At 33.9% G+C, this 15682-nt stretch overlaps 1 protein-coding gene across 1 annotated transcript; it reads right to left on the bottom strand.

Moving 5' to 3' along the window:
- Window positions 1–5949: 5949 nt before the first annotated feature.
- Window positions 5950–7972, bottom strand: LOC128037032 (uncharacterized). The gene is made up of 2 exons (XM_052627321.1): window positions 6841–7972; window positions 5950–6379 (listed from the first exon to the last, which is right to left on the bottom strand). The coding sequence occupies exons 1-2, from the start codon at window positions 7766–7768 to the stop codon at window positions 6294–6296; spliced, it is 1014 nt and encodes a 337-aa protein (XP_052483281.1). The 5' UTR covers window positions 7769–7972; the 3' UTR covers window positions 5950–6293.
- Between the last annotated feature and the right edge of the window lie 7710 nt (window positions 7973–15682).

Consider the following 15682-nt stretch of genomic DNA (forward strand, 5'->3'; position numbering starts at 1 on the left):
AAAAATCCTTCCTTATCACAATCCCCTTGGTTAACAACAATGCTTCCAAAATTCTAAAATCACATAGTTCTCGTAAAAGAATAAAGCTAGAAGCATCTCCTCCCTCTTGAGGAAAATAACATATAAATATGTGATCTACATAATAGAGAAAAGAAATGGGGACACAACGAGCGAAAGATTTACAAACTCGATGCGAAATGTCAATCGAACTTGAACAATTAAGCCATTCTTGAATCTAAGAATATAAATGGGTCTTACCTCCTCAAGTTGACTCCCATATTCGGCAAGTAGAAAATGCAAAAGGATTCAAGCTCAAGTGGCATCCACAAGGCTTGGAAAAATTAGTCACCGATTATGAACCCTTGGTTCCATTTGATCACAACTTGCAAACTTCAAGTTTTCAAACAATCTCGATATGCCATTATTACAACCAAGTGAACTTAATCGATTCATATGATAGTCAATCAAATATCCTCGCTTTACAGTCAAACTCAACAATACACTTCCATACCTTTTCAACATGATCGGTCGAATGATCAATTTATACGGGCTTTCATCTTAGCATTCAAAACACGCATTTCATTGCAAGTTAAAGACAAACAACCAATACCATCGGACAATAATATCTTTCAAAGATCAAAGCATCAACAAAGTGTTCATCAACATGCGAATAAGACAAGGATGTCTTAGAGTTTTCCAAAGTCATTTCTTGTTTACCTTTAAGAGTAGGAAGAGAAAGTTAGTTGTACCTTTTTCGTTTAATACAAACCTTCTCTCCTCGAAATAGTCTAGTCAAAGCTTCGTATTGAATTAACCTTATCGAAATGAAATACGAACTTGGTACAACCACGAAATGGATTAAGGAATGAATTTAAATTGAAATCAAATTTATCGACCTCATTTCCTAATTCAACAACCAAGCATCACAATAATAGAAATTGTTCGCTTACAATCGATGATGCTTGATTTTCCCACAAATGTACCAAAATAGATTCCGGGTTTAAAAACTTGATTTCGATTATTCATGCCAAAGTGTAGCAAAGAGTTCATTAAACCAAACTTGTCAACCCAAAAGGATTTTTGTGTCCACAAAAACAAACTGATGTGATCCAGCTCGGGCTAATCGAGTCGTTTCACGTAGTAGCCCGATCGTCGACGAGAACTCTTCGTTTTGATGTCGTATGAAAATTGAGTTATGGAGATGTATAAGCGGAAGCAGGCAATTTGGGCTCAAAAGATGGCTTGGATTGATTTTTTTTATAGGTTCAGTTTAATAAAGAAATAATTTATAAATTGATAGATAAAATGGAATGGAAGTTGAACTCAAGCTTCAAGAATGTTTCAATACTAAAAAGTATTGCCCAAATCTTATATTGCTTAAGGTGAATTTTGATGAAGAATAGAAGCGAACCTTGACCCGTTACCTATATGAAGGTAAGAACCAAAGGTATAATAATATGGTTGAATGCCACACCAGTTCGGTGATAAGTTCAATGGAGTTCGGATTGACACCACTAGTAAGCTAGATAAGTTGCTTCGAGACTCGAACGAAAGAAGAGAGGAGGTAACCTCACAAGAACAAAAGTTCTATTAAGTTTAATTGATCAAATTCTGTAACCTTTTATAATAAACAAGTAAACCATTTATAGGCAAAGACTAAGCTAGCCAAATAGCCACATACATCCTTAGGAATTAAGCAAATGAATTCATCTAATGGTCTTGCTAAATTCGGTTGAACATGGACAGCTTCTAAAATGAACATTGAATATTGAAAAATTTGGGAAGGTGCATGGAAGAGCTAGGTTTGGCCAATGAGCTTAAATAAGCTCATTTAAGATGTAATTTTGGTGAAAAGTGACGAAATTAATAGAAAATTGGACAGCCATTTGAAGTGTGAATGCTTAGCTTTGAAGAGTCATTGAGTGTGAACACCATGAACCAAACAGCCAAAATTGATCCAGAATGTGAAAGAAATAAAAGGTAGCTTTGGAGTAGGAAACATCATCTCCTTTGGCCGAATAGTCGCATAGGAAACTTCAAAAATCAGCACACCATTTTAATTGCATTCCATGCATGTATTGCCAAATACATTGAATCCAACATGCATGCATCTTTTAAATGAACTCCCACATTCGACCAACCTGCAAAAGGAGCAAATGAACTTAAATTAATTTGTATTAAGGTGAAACATAATTAAAACATAATCTGGACAATTTAAATTCACATAATTAAAGCAAGACACAATTAATTAAATTAAGATCTAATTAATTAGGTTAGGACAAGACACATTGAAAACATGCAATAAAACATATTTATAAGCTGTAGGAATTAAGATGACTTAATAACATGTAAGAAAACACAATTAACATGCATAATTAAATTCATCCAGATTTAAGACCAATTAAACAACAAAATTAATTCAGTTGTATATAACTAAATTAACTAACTCAATAATTATTTCAGCAACTATATTATCGCATAAATGAAATTAAGCTAGATTTGAGTGATTTGAGCTCTTGGAGTGGAAACAAGCTAAACGGAGCTCAACGAGATGGAATTGATCTAATTCATTTCGCATGGGTTTGCAAGCAATGCTTAGGAGCTGGACCAAAAGTGTGCCGAGGCGTGGTCGTATCATCCCCTCCGTCTTTAAAGCGATTCGTCCCCAAATCGGGCCATTTGCTCGAAAAAAATCTTCAATATTCTGAGAGCCACAAATGGCTCAGATCGAAAGAAGCTCATTCGCGTGCCCTCCCTCTTTAGGAGTGTACCACCTCACATCGTCACCTATAAAAGAATAAAACAAATTAGTGACACGATGAAGATTAAACAAAAAGAACTATCCAAGATTTGATTCACAATGTGAACAAATAAACCAATCTTTGGGTCAAAAGAGAAATCATTCTTACCTTTTTCTCCGATGGAAACAAACCTAAATCACAAGGCATTTGATAGCTATGGTTTTGGAAGTCAAATTTCCATGGTTCGATTACCTTAGACAATGATATAGAATGATGTTCATTGAGGTCAAAGTCAAATTTTCCCTTGTCATTTCAATTTGATTTGACAATTTCATGATAGACTTCATAGAAAGAACACTAAGCAACTCAAAATCATTATCATCCAAAACATGTTCAGATCTTATAGACCACAGTTGAGAACAACCTCTAAAAACAAAATTTTGATTTTGACTTAACAAACCAACAAGATTCACATGTCTCATTTTCAAACTTAAAGACAGAGCATCTGATGCGATCCGGCCCAGTTGATTGAGTCGGGTTCACTTAAGATGCCCGATCGTCGACGAGAAGCTCGTTCAAATTTGTAGATAGATGGAGTTTGAATGTTTTATAAGCGAAAGGTAGGCAAAATGGGTTCAAAGGATGGGTTTTGGTTTGATGAAAGATAGGTTTGGTTTAACAAAGAATTAAGTTAGAAAGATGATAGATAAATGGAAATGGATAAAGAACTCAAACTTTAAGAATGATTCAATACTAAAAAGTATTGCCCCTAGTCTTATATTGCTTAAGGTGAAATTTGATGAAAGATAGAAGCGGACCTTGACCCGTTACCTATATGGAGGTAAGAACCAAAGGTATAATAATATGGTTGAGCATACACGGTTCGGTGATAAGTTCAATGGAGTTCGGATTGACGCCACTAGCAAGCTAGATAAGTCGCTTCGAGACTCGAATGAAAGAAGAGAGGAGGTAACCTCACAAGAACAAAGTTCTATTAAGTTTTAATTGATCAAATTATGTAACCTTTTACAATAAACAAAATAAACTATTTATAGGCTCTCTAATGCCTATTAAAATTCAGCTACTAATGTGTTCACACAACAATTAAAAATGTTCACACTTCAAGCATTAAATCTCTGTTCATGGATAGTGTAAGTTCATGCATGGTTGAATAATCATGTTTCTTCCCAAAACCCGTTCATGCATGCTTAACCAATAAGAAAGCTTGTTCCATGAATGTGCATCTTCAATTCATATCCAACCCCCTTGGCGAATGCTAGGTGCATGGGTCATGCATCTCTCTTAATTAAAGCTTTAATGATGGGCTGGTTCATGAATGGAAGCATGTACCTTGTAAATTCGTTCTCCCCTTTGTACATGCACATTATACATTCAATGTGATGAATTAAGGTAATATTCCCTCCCTTTGGACGTTCATGAATCCACCCATACATGTATAGGAGTGATTGGTCAAATTGAGGTGTGAATGGCTTAGATCTTTGCCTTGGGAATACGATCGGCCAAGCTTGTGCTTTAAGTTCTGGACACCTTTTGGCCAAATAGGTGCCTTGGGGAGCCAAATGGATCAGCCACCATTCATTGAAAGAGGCCTTACATGCAAGTCCCATACATTGAACCTATCATGCATGAACCTTGTTTAATTACTCTCCAAATTCAGCTCACCTACAAAAACACATGAACCAAAATTAAATCACATAAAATTCAGCTGAACAAACATTAATATAATTTAGACACACTAATTAAAACATAAATTAAATTAGACAAATTTAATAAAGTCTTAACAAGACATATTAAATTTGGCCAAGACATATTTAAAACATGTAATAAGTCAAAACATAATTATGGCTGTAGTAATTTAAGCTAAATTAATAAATTACTTAATTTATTCAGACATTAAAATAAATGAGTTGAAATAAACTTAAGCCAAGCTCAAACGAGCTAAAGTAAGCTAAATTGAGCTCAAACGAGCTAAATTAAGCTCATGTGAGCTAAATCAGTGGGAAAACTAAGATTGAGCTTGTTGAGTGAGATTGAGCTTCATCTTGCACTTGGGGCCCTCGTGTTTAGGCCAATCACGATAGCAACAGTGGTGCCACAACATGATGCGATTGAGATCACATCGACATCACAAACAAAGATTGTTTACACATTCATTCAAACAAATTTACGATGCTTGCTTTCTTTCATGAATGATTCATAATAACAAACTCCAGGATTAAACACATGATTTTGGCTACTCGATCCAAATGGCAAGAAGAGTCTTTTTATCTCCAACAATTTACACAAATTAAACAACGAGGGTGTTAGCATACTCAAATTCAAACAAGCAAACCCTTTAAATTTCATTCGAAAAGATTTAAGAAAACATGGAAATTTCACACCACAAATTAAATAATTCACATGATCAACACAACCAAACAGATGATATGTCGACTTTTGATCACACAATTCCAGATTTTGTTGGTGTTGATTTATTCGTTCTTCATCAAAAATCTTGCCGATGCCATACTCATCAATACATTTCCATTCCTTTTCAACAGGATCAGTTAAAATGAACAATTTTTACGGGCTTTCATCTTGCGCATCCAAAACATGCATTCCTGATACGAGGGTTGCGCGCGGACCAAGATCGAGTTGCCAAGTCACGGGAAACTCCTATGAAAAACCCTAAACAATCAGATCTGAAGCAAGCAGAAAATTAAAATATTAGAATTTTGAATTTCGGATCCGAAATAAAATCTCAAAATAATAAAGAATCAAATTGAGAATAGAAATAAGTGTTAATAAGGAATCTTGAAACCCTAGAGGAGATTGCGATTCGCCCAATTGAACACCAAGATAGTTTTCCCCAAATTTCGACAATCGATTTTACCCAAAAGAGTATGGAAGAACCCTAGAAATTGGGGATTTTTTGGGCTGATTCCTTAAGATAGAAAAAAGTGAAAACACAATAAAAACAAAAAATAAATTAGATAAAGATTCAGCATAAGCGAAATAAAGAAAGAATTGATAGTAAGAAATTAAAAGATAAGTCCTAAGAAGCCTTGAAATCCGAAAGATCTCACAACTCCCTTCAAACGGCTCTAATCTCCTCCAAAGAATATCAATGGCAAGAAGAAGGTTGAAGATGGCTCCCACAATAAAAAAGATTGTTAAAACAACTTAAAGAAAACTCAAGAGAAAATCCTTGGAGAACTCAAAGAGAATTTTCACTCAAATCAAATCTGAAATTTTCAATGTAATTGTAATGTAATGTAGGGTGGCTGGCCAATCCATATAAATAGGCCTTATAACTAGTCCTAATCTAATTAGAAAACTAAAATAAAATAAAAACTCCTAATTATTTTAATATGGAAATTCAGCCAAGGGTCTTTATTTGGGACTCTGGGACTGAATATTTACATAAAAATTAAACTAAGTAAAAATAAATAAATAAATAAAAATAAAACTTTACAACTTGGGCCACTTTGACAATTTGGCCTGATTTTCAACTAAGTATGGGTGGATTTCTTGATTGGGCTTGGAATCTTCTTATTGGGCCTTGCCTTCAAGAATTTGGGTTGGGCCTTTGTGCCTCGTATCATTCCCCCCTTCCTCAAAAAGATTCGTCCTCGAATCTGAAAAATCAAATGGGGACAAGTCAGCCATATTGAAAGATGGACATGTTTTAAAGCATTCAATCCTCTCAAATTATTTCCACAAACCATGAATAAATCGTGAGTAATAAATCAAATGGTAAACGTAATCGTCACAAGTAGGTATTTGAAAAGGTTCACACGGTTCACGAGTTGCACAATCATACCATGCATTAATTGACGGACTATAGATTCACTCACACATGCATCATAAAAATTATCAAAACAATAATCTTTTATCAACCATCAAAATATATAGATCATCAATAAATAAAATATGACAGTCAAGCATGTTTCGATCTAAGTGTTTTACAAAAATTAAATCATCAACATGATCTTTGTCACTATCTGAGGAGTACAAAGGTGTTTCAAAAGTTTCAAGCATCTTACCTTTATAATGAGAAGAATAAGGGTCGATTTTACCTTTTCCATTTAATACAAACCTTCGCTCATCGGGGGCATAGTGTAGTCGAAACTCCGTTGTTGAGTTAACCTTTTCAAATGCAACTCAAACTTCATGTATAACCACAGAAACTTTTCGACATCCTTCTTCATATGTGGCCAATGGAAGTGTTCTATCCCACGTAAAGGTGGTAAACCTTTAGGGGACTCACTAAAAAGATCCACATAATCCTGCAAAAGACATTGAAACACACTAGGCAAATATCCATTAATGTTAGATAGAGATAAATAGTTTTGCCTAAACCTCACAAGGATACAAGGTTGTTTATTGAGTAGGGCTCTCCGCACATCTTTTTTTGTTCCAATCAATTTTTTCTCTCTAGTTTTGCCACTTGCGGATTCACTCACCTTTGGGCCCTTTAAATTTTGACTTTTTTCACTACTAGCCTCTTTTCTCTCTGTCTTTTTTATTTTTCCTTTCTCCCTCACCCCCTCACAAAATTTCATCATTTTTAATTGATCTTTATATACATCATTGGGATTTAAAGGAGCAAGAGTGAATTTTCGGCCTTTAAACACAAGAGAGTATCTATTGAGCTTGCCTTGGTGTGTAACATCACGATCAAATTGCCAAGGCCGTCCAAGGAGCAAGTGTGCCACATGCATTGGGACCACATCACACCATACCTCATCCTCGTAATTCCCGAGCTTAAAAGTGATCAAGGACTGTTTTGTAACCTTAACTTCTGAGCATTCATTAAGCCACTGAAGGTGATACGGCTTAGGGTGCTCGATACAAGGTAACTTTAAGGAATCCACCAAATAACTGCTAACTACATTTGAACAACTCCCACTATCAATCATAAGTGAACATAAGTTACCTTTTATAAAACACCTAGAATGGAAAATATTGGTCCTTTGGTTATCACAATTGTCTCCCATTTGGATGTTAAGGGTGCGGCGGAGCATCTTATTATTATTATTATTATTTTGGACTACCTGCAATACAAACACTCAACACTCAAAAAGAAAAATTAGCAAACCTCACCGTTAATCACTCAAAAAGAAAAATTCAAATTCTCAATTAGGTAGAATTCAATCTTGTGAGTTCTTTATTGGAGTTTATATCAACCAATTAGAGAGTGTGAACCAAACTACCAAAGAATCCTAATTTGCACTAGGATGCCAAAAGCGGCGAGACACCAATTGATTTGTGTTGCCTTTGAGGAAGGATTGTGCACATGTTTAAATTCTACTAACACAAGAAACAAGAAGGTGTTAGATATTGTAAAGGAAGAATAAAAGCAAACAAATGAAAACCTACAGCTAAGAATCAATAAAATTGCTGAAAACAGAAAACCGAAAAGCTGCGGAGTAACTTGACAACTTCGTTCGAGGTGTTCCCGATCTCAAAAAATCATGAAAATAAATCTGGAATGTCCTTAAATATTTAATTTTTGATCTGGAAAGTTTGGGCACTAAACTCAACCCGCTGAATATTTTTTTAAATTTTTATTGGATTTCGTCTTTTTCAATTTTTTGACTTTTTTGACTGATTTTTTTGCGGGAATAATTTTTTTATATTCAATCACAGTGCCACAAATATGTATGTAAAATTTCAGATCAATTGGACAACGTTTACCCACTCAAATGAATTTTTTTGAAAGATTTTTCTGGGTAAAACTGCTGTTTTTGCTTTAAAAAATTGAGATCAGTTTAGAAATCAACCAAGAACACCCAAAACGCCCAAAATCTGATACCAAATGATAAAGGGTTGCGCGCGGACCAAGATCGAGTTGCCAAGTCACGGGAAACTCCTACGAAAACCCTAAACAATCAGATCTGAAACGAAACAGAAAATTAAAATATTAGAATTTTGAATTTCAGATCGAAATAAAATCTCCAAAATAATAAAGAATCAAATTGAGAATAGAAATAAGTGTTAATAAGGAATCTTGAAACCCTAGAGGAGATTGCGATTCTGCCCAATTGAACACCAAGATAGTTTTCCCCAAATTTCGACAATCTGATTTTACCCAAAAAGAGTATGGAAGAACCCTAGAAATTGGGGATTTTTTTGGGCTGATTCCTTAAGATAGAAAAAGGCTGAAAACACAATAAAAACAAAAAAATAAATTAGATAAAGATTCAGCGCAAGCAGAAATAAAGAAAGAATTGATAGTAAGAAATTAAAAGATAAGTCCTAAGAAGCCTTGAAATCCCGAAAGATCTCACAACTCCCTTCAAACGGCTCTAATCTCCCCTCCAAAGAATATCAATGGCAAGAAGAAGGTTGAAGATGGCTCCCACAATCAAAAAGATTGTTAAAACAACTTCTAAAGAAAACTCAAGAGAAAATCCTTGGAGAACTCAAAGAGAATTTTCACTCAAATCAAATCTGAAATTTTCAATGTAATTGTAATGTAATGTAGGGTGGCTGGCCAATCCATATAAATAGGCCTTATAACTAGTCCTAATCTAATTAGAAAACTAAAATAAAATAAAAACTCCTAATTATTTTAATATGGAAATTCAGCCAAGGGTCTTTATTTGGGACTCTGGGACTGAATATTTACATAAAAATTAAACTAAGTAAAAATAAATAAATAAATAAAAATAAAAATAAAACTTTACAACTTGGGCCACTTTGACAATTTGGCCTGATTTTCAACTAAGTATGGGTGGATTTCTTGATTGGGCTTGGAATCTTCTTATTGGGCCTTGCCTTCAAGAATTTGGGTTGGGCCTTTGTGCCTCGTATCAATTCCATTGCAAGTTAAAGATAAACAACCAATACCATCAAGAAAATAATATTTTTCAAAAGCAAGAATCTTCTTATCATCAGACAAAACAAATGGATCATCATCAATCAAAGAATGACAAGTAACCACGTCAAAGTTCAGATTCTTTCTAAAGAGCAAATCATCAATAATGTGATACGAACTCGTCTCGTGATGTTTTGAGTCGTATGTGTTGCCCAATCGTGAATTGAGTAAGGATGGATTCGTTTCGGTTTTAAAATGAAACAAAATAGAGATAATGGCTTCAAACAAAGGTAATAAACAAAATAAAGAGGAAACAATAACAAATTAATTGGCTAAGACCGAAAATGAACCAACAATAACGAATTGTTGACCCGAATCTCAAAATGGTCTTTAGGTGTTTTTCGGTTAAAGGAAACAGGAAAGGAACCACGACCCACTATCAACTATGATAGGAACCAAAGGTATATTGAACGCCACACTATGAAAGTGATAAGTTTGAAAACAAGAAATGGATAGGCATACAAGCTATGCTTGATAAGTCAAATCAATTCGAAAGAACAAAGAGAATTGGATAGTTCACAATTCAAATATTTCATCTATTTTCAGCAAAAGTTTCTTCTCTAAGGCTGATTACAACTATTTATAATACTAGAACAAGGTAACGAATGGTAAAAAAATATCCAACTAAATGTGCCATAAAAACTGATGTCTTTTCTTATGCTTTGAGCCAAGTAACTCCTTCCATAAAATCACTTCAATTCAGCTGATTTGAATGTCTTTAATGGCTAAAAAAAATGACTCTTGAGTTGTCCTTGGCTAGTTGAATAGACACCATCTCTTAACCAGCTCCTTAATGACATTCAAAGGCTTGATTAATTTCTCTTGAAAGCTCCAAAAACGGCTGGAAGTGGAAGAGTTGCTGCTGAATTTTAAAGGGCATAAAATGCTCTTTAAAATCTCCTTTTAATGATCTTTAAGCTCCCTTTATAACAGCCCTTTAATTGTAACTCAAAAGAACTTGAACGACCACTTATTAAATGTGTAATGACCTTGAATTGTAACCACTATAAGCTAAAAAGTCACCTGTAATAAACACATTAAAATGAGTTTATTAAACACATGAAAACACTTATTAATCATAACTCACACTAAACTTACTTAAATAAATAAACTAAAACATATATGCAATAATTATTCCAACAACTAGTTTAATTAAAGAAGCATAATTAAATGAACTTAACTCATGCATCAATAAATAATCCTAGGAACTAGATTAATTAAGAACAACACTTATTAAATAAAGTTAAACAAAAACACTTATTAATTAAAACTAAGATGAGTTGAATAAATGTTCAGCAACTCATTTATTAAACTAAGATGCTTAAATGCATGGTTTTGAAATGCAAATTTAACTAACATGAAAGTTACATAATTAAACTAACTTGACTTAATTTAATGATGCAAAATTAACTAACATGAAAGTTACATAATGCATGACTTTATTAAATGAGAACACATATTAATGATGTGCAAACTATGACATAATTAAAAACACAAACTAAAATAACTAAAATTAATGAATCAAAGTCCGTATTTTCCAGCCAAATTAACAAACTAAAATTAAAAGCTTCATTTTGCACTTGGGCCCCTCGAGTTTGGGCCAATCTCGATGTAACATCGAGTGTCGAGTTGTGTCGTAACATGATGCGTTTGGGATCGCATCACAATGTGTCACGATACGAACTCGTCTCGTGATGTTTTGAGTCATTATGTATGTAAGCCCAATTGTGAATTGAGTAAGGATGGATTCGTTTCGGTTTTAAAATGAAACAAAATAGAGATAATGATGTGATCCCAAAGCGCATCATGTTACGACACAACTTGATGCTACCGAGATTGGCCCAAACTCGAGGGCCCAAGTGCAAAATGTAGCTTTAATTTTAGTTTTTTAATTTCTAGGTAATACTGACTTTGATACGGACTTTGATAGTTATTTTTTTTTGTTTTGAGTATCTCTATTTCATTTTAATTACATTTGTTAAACATTTCTGGCATTAACAATTAAAATGTTATGCTTTCATTATTTGAACCTTGGTTTGAAATTTTCTATTTTGTTTCATTGTAAACAAACTAATCCATCCTAAATCAATTTTGTTGCAACACATTTTAAAAACATTTCAGACGAGTTCATGATTGATAATGGCTTCAAACAAAGGTAATAAACAAAATAAAGAGAACAATAACAAATTAATTGGCTAAGACCGAAAATGAACCAACAATATCGAATTGTTGACCCGAATCTCAAAATGGTCTTTAGGTGTTTTTTGGTTAAAGGAAACAGGAAAGGAACCTTGACCCACTATCAACTATGATAGGAACCAAAGGTATATTGAACGCCACACCAAAGGTGATAAATTCAGCAACAAAGAAAAGATGGACGCCACAAGCTATGCTTGATAAGTCAAATCAATTTCGAAAGAACAAAGAGAATTGGATAGCTCACAATTCAAATATTTCATCTATATTCAGCAAAAAGTTCTCCCCTCTATGGCTGATTACATCTATTTATAATGCTAGAACAAGGTAACCGAATGGTCAAAAACATCCACTTAATGTGCCATAAAAAACTGATGTCTTTTCTTATTCTTTGAACCAAATCACTTTAATTCAGCTGATTTAAATGTCTTTAATGGCTTAGAAAATGACTCTTGAGTTGTCCTTGGCTAGTTGAATAGTCAGCATCTCTTAACCTGCTCCTAAATGACATTCAAAGGCTTGATTAATTTCTCTTAAAAGTTCCAAAAACGGCTGGAAGTGGAAGAGTTGCTGCTGAATTTTAAAGGGCATAAAATGCTCTTTAAAAACTCCTTTAATGATTTTTAAGCTCCCTTTATAACAGCCCCTTTAATTGTAACTCAAAAGAACTTGAACACCACTTAATTAAACGTGTAATGACCTTGAATTGTAACCACTATAAGCTAAAAGTCACCTGCAATAAACACATTAAAATGAGTTTATTAAACAAATGAAAACACTTATTTATCATAACAAACATTAAACTTACTTAAATAAATGAACTAAAGCATATATGCAATAATTATTCCAACAACTAGTTTAATTAAAGAAGCATAATTTAAAAACTTAATTTATGCATCAATAAATAATCCTAAGAACTAGATCAATTAAGAACAACACTTATTAAATAAAGTTAAACAAAAACACTTATTAATTAAAACTAAGATGAGTTAAATAAATGTCCAGCAACTCACTAAGATGCTAAAATGCATGGTTTTGAAATGCAAATTTAACTAACATAAAGTTACATAATTAAACTAACTTGACTTAATTTAATGATGCAAACTTAACTAACATGAAAGTTACATAATGCATGACTTTATTAAATGCAGAACACATATTAATGATGTGCAAACTATGACATAATTAAAAACACAAACTAAAATAACTAAAACTTAATGAATCAAAGTCCTTTTTTTCCAGCAGCCAAATTGACAAACTAAAATTAAAAACTTCATTTTGCACTTGGGCCCCTCGAGTTTGGACCAATCTCGGTAGCATCGAGTTGTGTCGTAACATGATGCGACCGGGATCGCATCATACCCTCTCTCTTGAAAACGATTTGTCCTCAAATTGGGCCACTTGCTCGAGAAAAAGTTTTCAAGATCATGACCCCCTTTGTTCATGATCCGGACAGAATTATTTTCAAAATTCTGAGAACCACAAATGGCTCGGCAAGAAAGAAGGTCATTTGCATGCCATCCCTCTTTAGGAGGGTACCACCTAACATCGTCACCTACAAAACAATAAAACAAATTAGTGACACAAGGAAGGTTAAACACAAAAGAACTTTCCAGGATTTTAGTCACAACTTGAACAAATAAACTCAAAAGAACAACACATGAATCAATACCGGGATCAAAAGCGAAATTGGTTTTACCTTTTCTTCGATGGAAACAAACACGATTCACAAGGTATTTGAAGATTATAGTTTTGAAAATTAGAATTCCATGGTCCAAATCCCTTGAACAATGATATGGAACAGCATTCACCGGGATCAAAGACAATGTTTTTGTTCACCATTTCTGATGTGATCCGGCTCGATGATGTAGAGTCGAGTCACTTGTTTGCCCGATCGTCGACGAGAAGAGTCGTAGTATTGAATTGTTCTTCAGCTTGAGTTCACTTTACCATCTCCTTTTTAACTTTAAAATTATAAACTTTATTTTTCTTGTAAAACCCGAACCTAACATCAATCATCAAACTTCACCTATCCTTTGAACCTTTTTTTCCAACTTCCGCTTAAAGTTAATCAAAATCCATTTTTTTCTCACCAAACGAGCGACTCTTCTCGTCGATGATCGGGCAAACAAGTGACTCGACTCTACATCATCGAGCTGGATCACATCATTTGGTATCAGAGCTTGCAAAATGAAGAGCACCGACGTTCGTAACAAGGTCGCAAGTAGGTTCGGAACGTGAAAAAAAAATCAAAAAAAATTTTGAGTTGTAATTTAATTTTTTTTCCTTCCTTGTATTTACCTTACTATTGTATTGGAGTATCACAAAAAAAATCAAAATTCAAAAAAAAATCGAAAAAAAAGAAAAAAAGAAGTGAGCAAAAAAAAAAGAGTAAAAAAAAAGAAGTGAAAAGTCTTGCGAGTTTTATTTTCATCTCTTATTACTCCGATCATCAAGTTTCCCTTCCTACCATTATTTATCCATCCCAACGCCACACTTTAAACCAATTTTTTTCTTTGTTCAGCCTACCTTACACCTGACATTATCCTTTGTAACCCATTTTGAAACCGACCCTCAAGTAGCAAATTAAGTCTACCGAGATGAATTACAATTTGTGAGATGAGGTCGAGTGGTAAAAACAAGAGAGCGTGAGTTCATTCGAGAGAAGAAAAGCCAAATAAGAGTGAAACACAGTGGTGTGCCATTTATTATTTTCTTTGAGAGAACTTGTGAGATTTTGTGGTGAGGATTATTTTCTTTCTAATTTATCTTTTGTTTTCTAACATTTTGTTGAAACATGTCAGAAGAATTTTCGAATGTGAATTCCAAGTATGGGCGAGAAATGTAAAGGATAATCGATCTGAATTACGCGAATACAAAAGGAGAACTCAAGTAATATCCGACAAAGATAAAGAAGATTTGACACCTGTTAACATTGACATCAAAATGAGTTTAAGTCTTCAACAATTGGAGAACGAACCGCAACATAATAATCTGTTTCATACTCGATGCCGAGTCCACAATAAAATTTGTTGCATCATTGTTAATGGTGACATTAGTTCAAATGTGGCCAGCACTAGAATGGTGGAAAAACTTGGCTTACTCGTTACCAAGCATCCCCAACCTTATAAGCTGTGGTGGTTTAACGACAAAGGTGAATTTGAAGTTACTCAACAAGTGCGTGTTGCATATTCCATCGGCAGATACCAAGACGAAGTCGTTTGTGATGTGGTACCTATTCAAGCTTGCCATTTGTTGCTGGGAGCACCATGGCAATTGGATCACAAGGTCACTCATGATGAACGTACCAATAGGTATTCCTTCAAGCATCAAGGAAGGAAAATCACCTTAGCACCGCTCACATCGGAACAAGTCCATGAGGACCAAATCAAATTGAAAATTTTGGTTGTAAAAGATTTTGAGCGAGAAAAGAATAAAGAAAATGAAAATGAAAGAAATGAAAAAGAAAAATATGAAAATGAGATTTCAAAAATAAAAGAGAGTGAAAAGCAAAAAGAGATTGAAAAAGAAATTGAAAGAGAAGAAAAAGAAATAGTGGAAAAAGAAATTGAAAGAGAGCTTGAAAAGAAATCGAGTGGAAAAGAAAAGAGTTCGCAAAAAAAAGTGAAGAAAGCAAGCAAGAAAAAGTAAGGAAAATTTTGCTAACCCCTGTTTGAGTTTGCCTTTTGATTCTTCTTCATTTCGGGTTTGCAAAATTTCACCCACTGATTGGTTCCAACTTCATTATCTTTCTGACATACGACGTTTTCAATTAATTGAAAAAGGTAAGTTGGATGTTGTGAATAATTTTCAAACTTTCGAAGGCAAGTCAGGTAAGAATCTTTTTGGTCTTCATTCTGAT

This window comes from Gossypium raimondii, unplaced genomic scaffold, assembly GCF_025698545.1.
Source record: "Gossypium raimondii isolate GPD5lz unplaced genomic scaffold, ASM2569854v1 Contig00182, whole genome shotgun sequence".
In the NCBI taxonomy this organism is placed as follows: Eukaryota; Viridiplantae; Streptophyta; class Magnoliopsida; order Malvales; family Malvaceae; genus Gossypium; species Gossypium raimondii.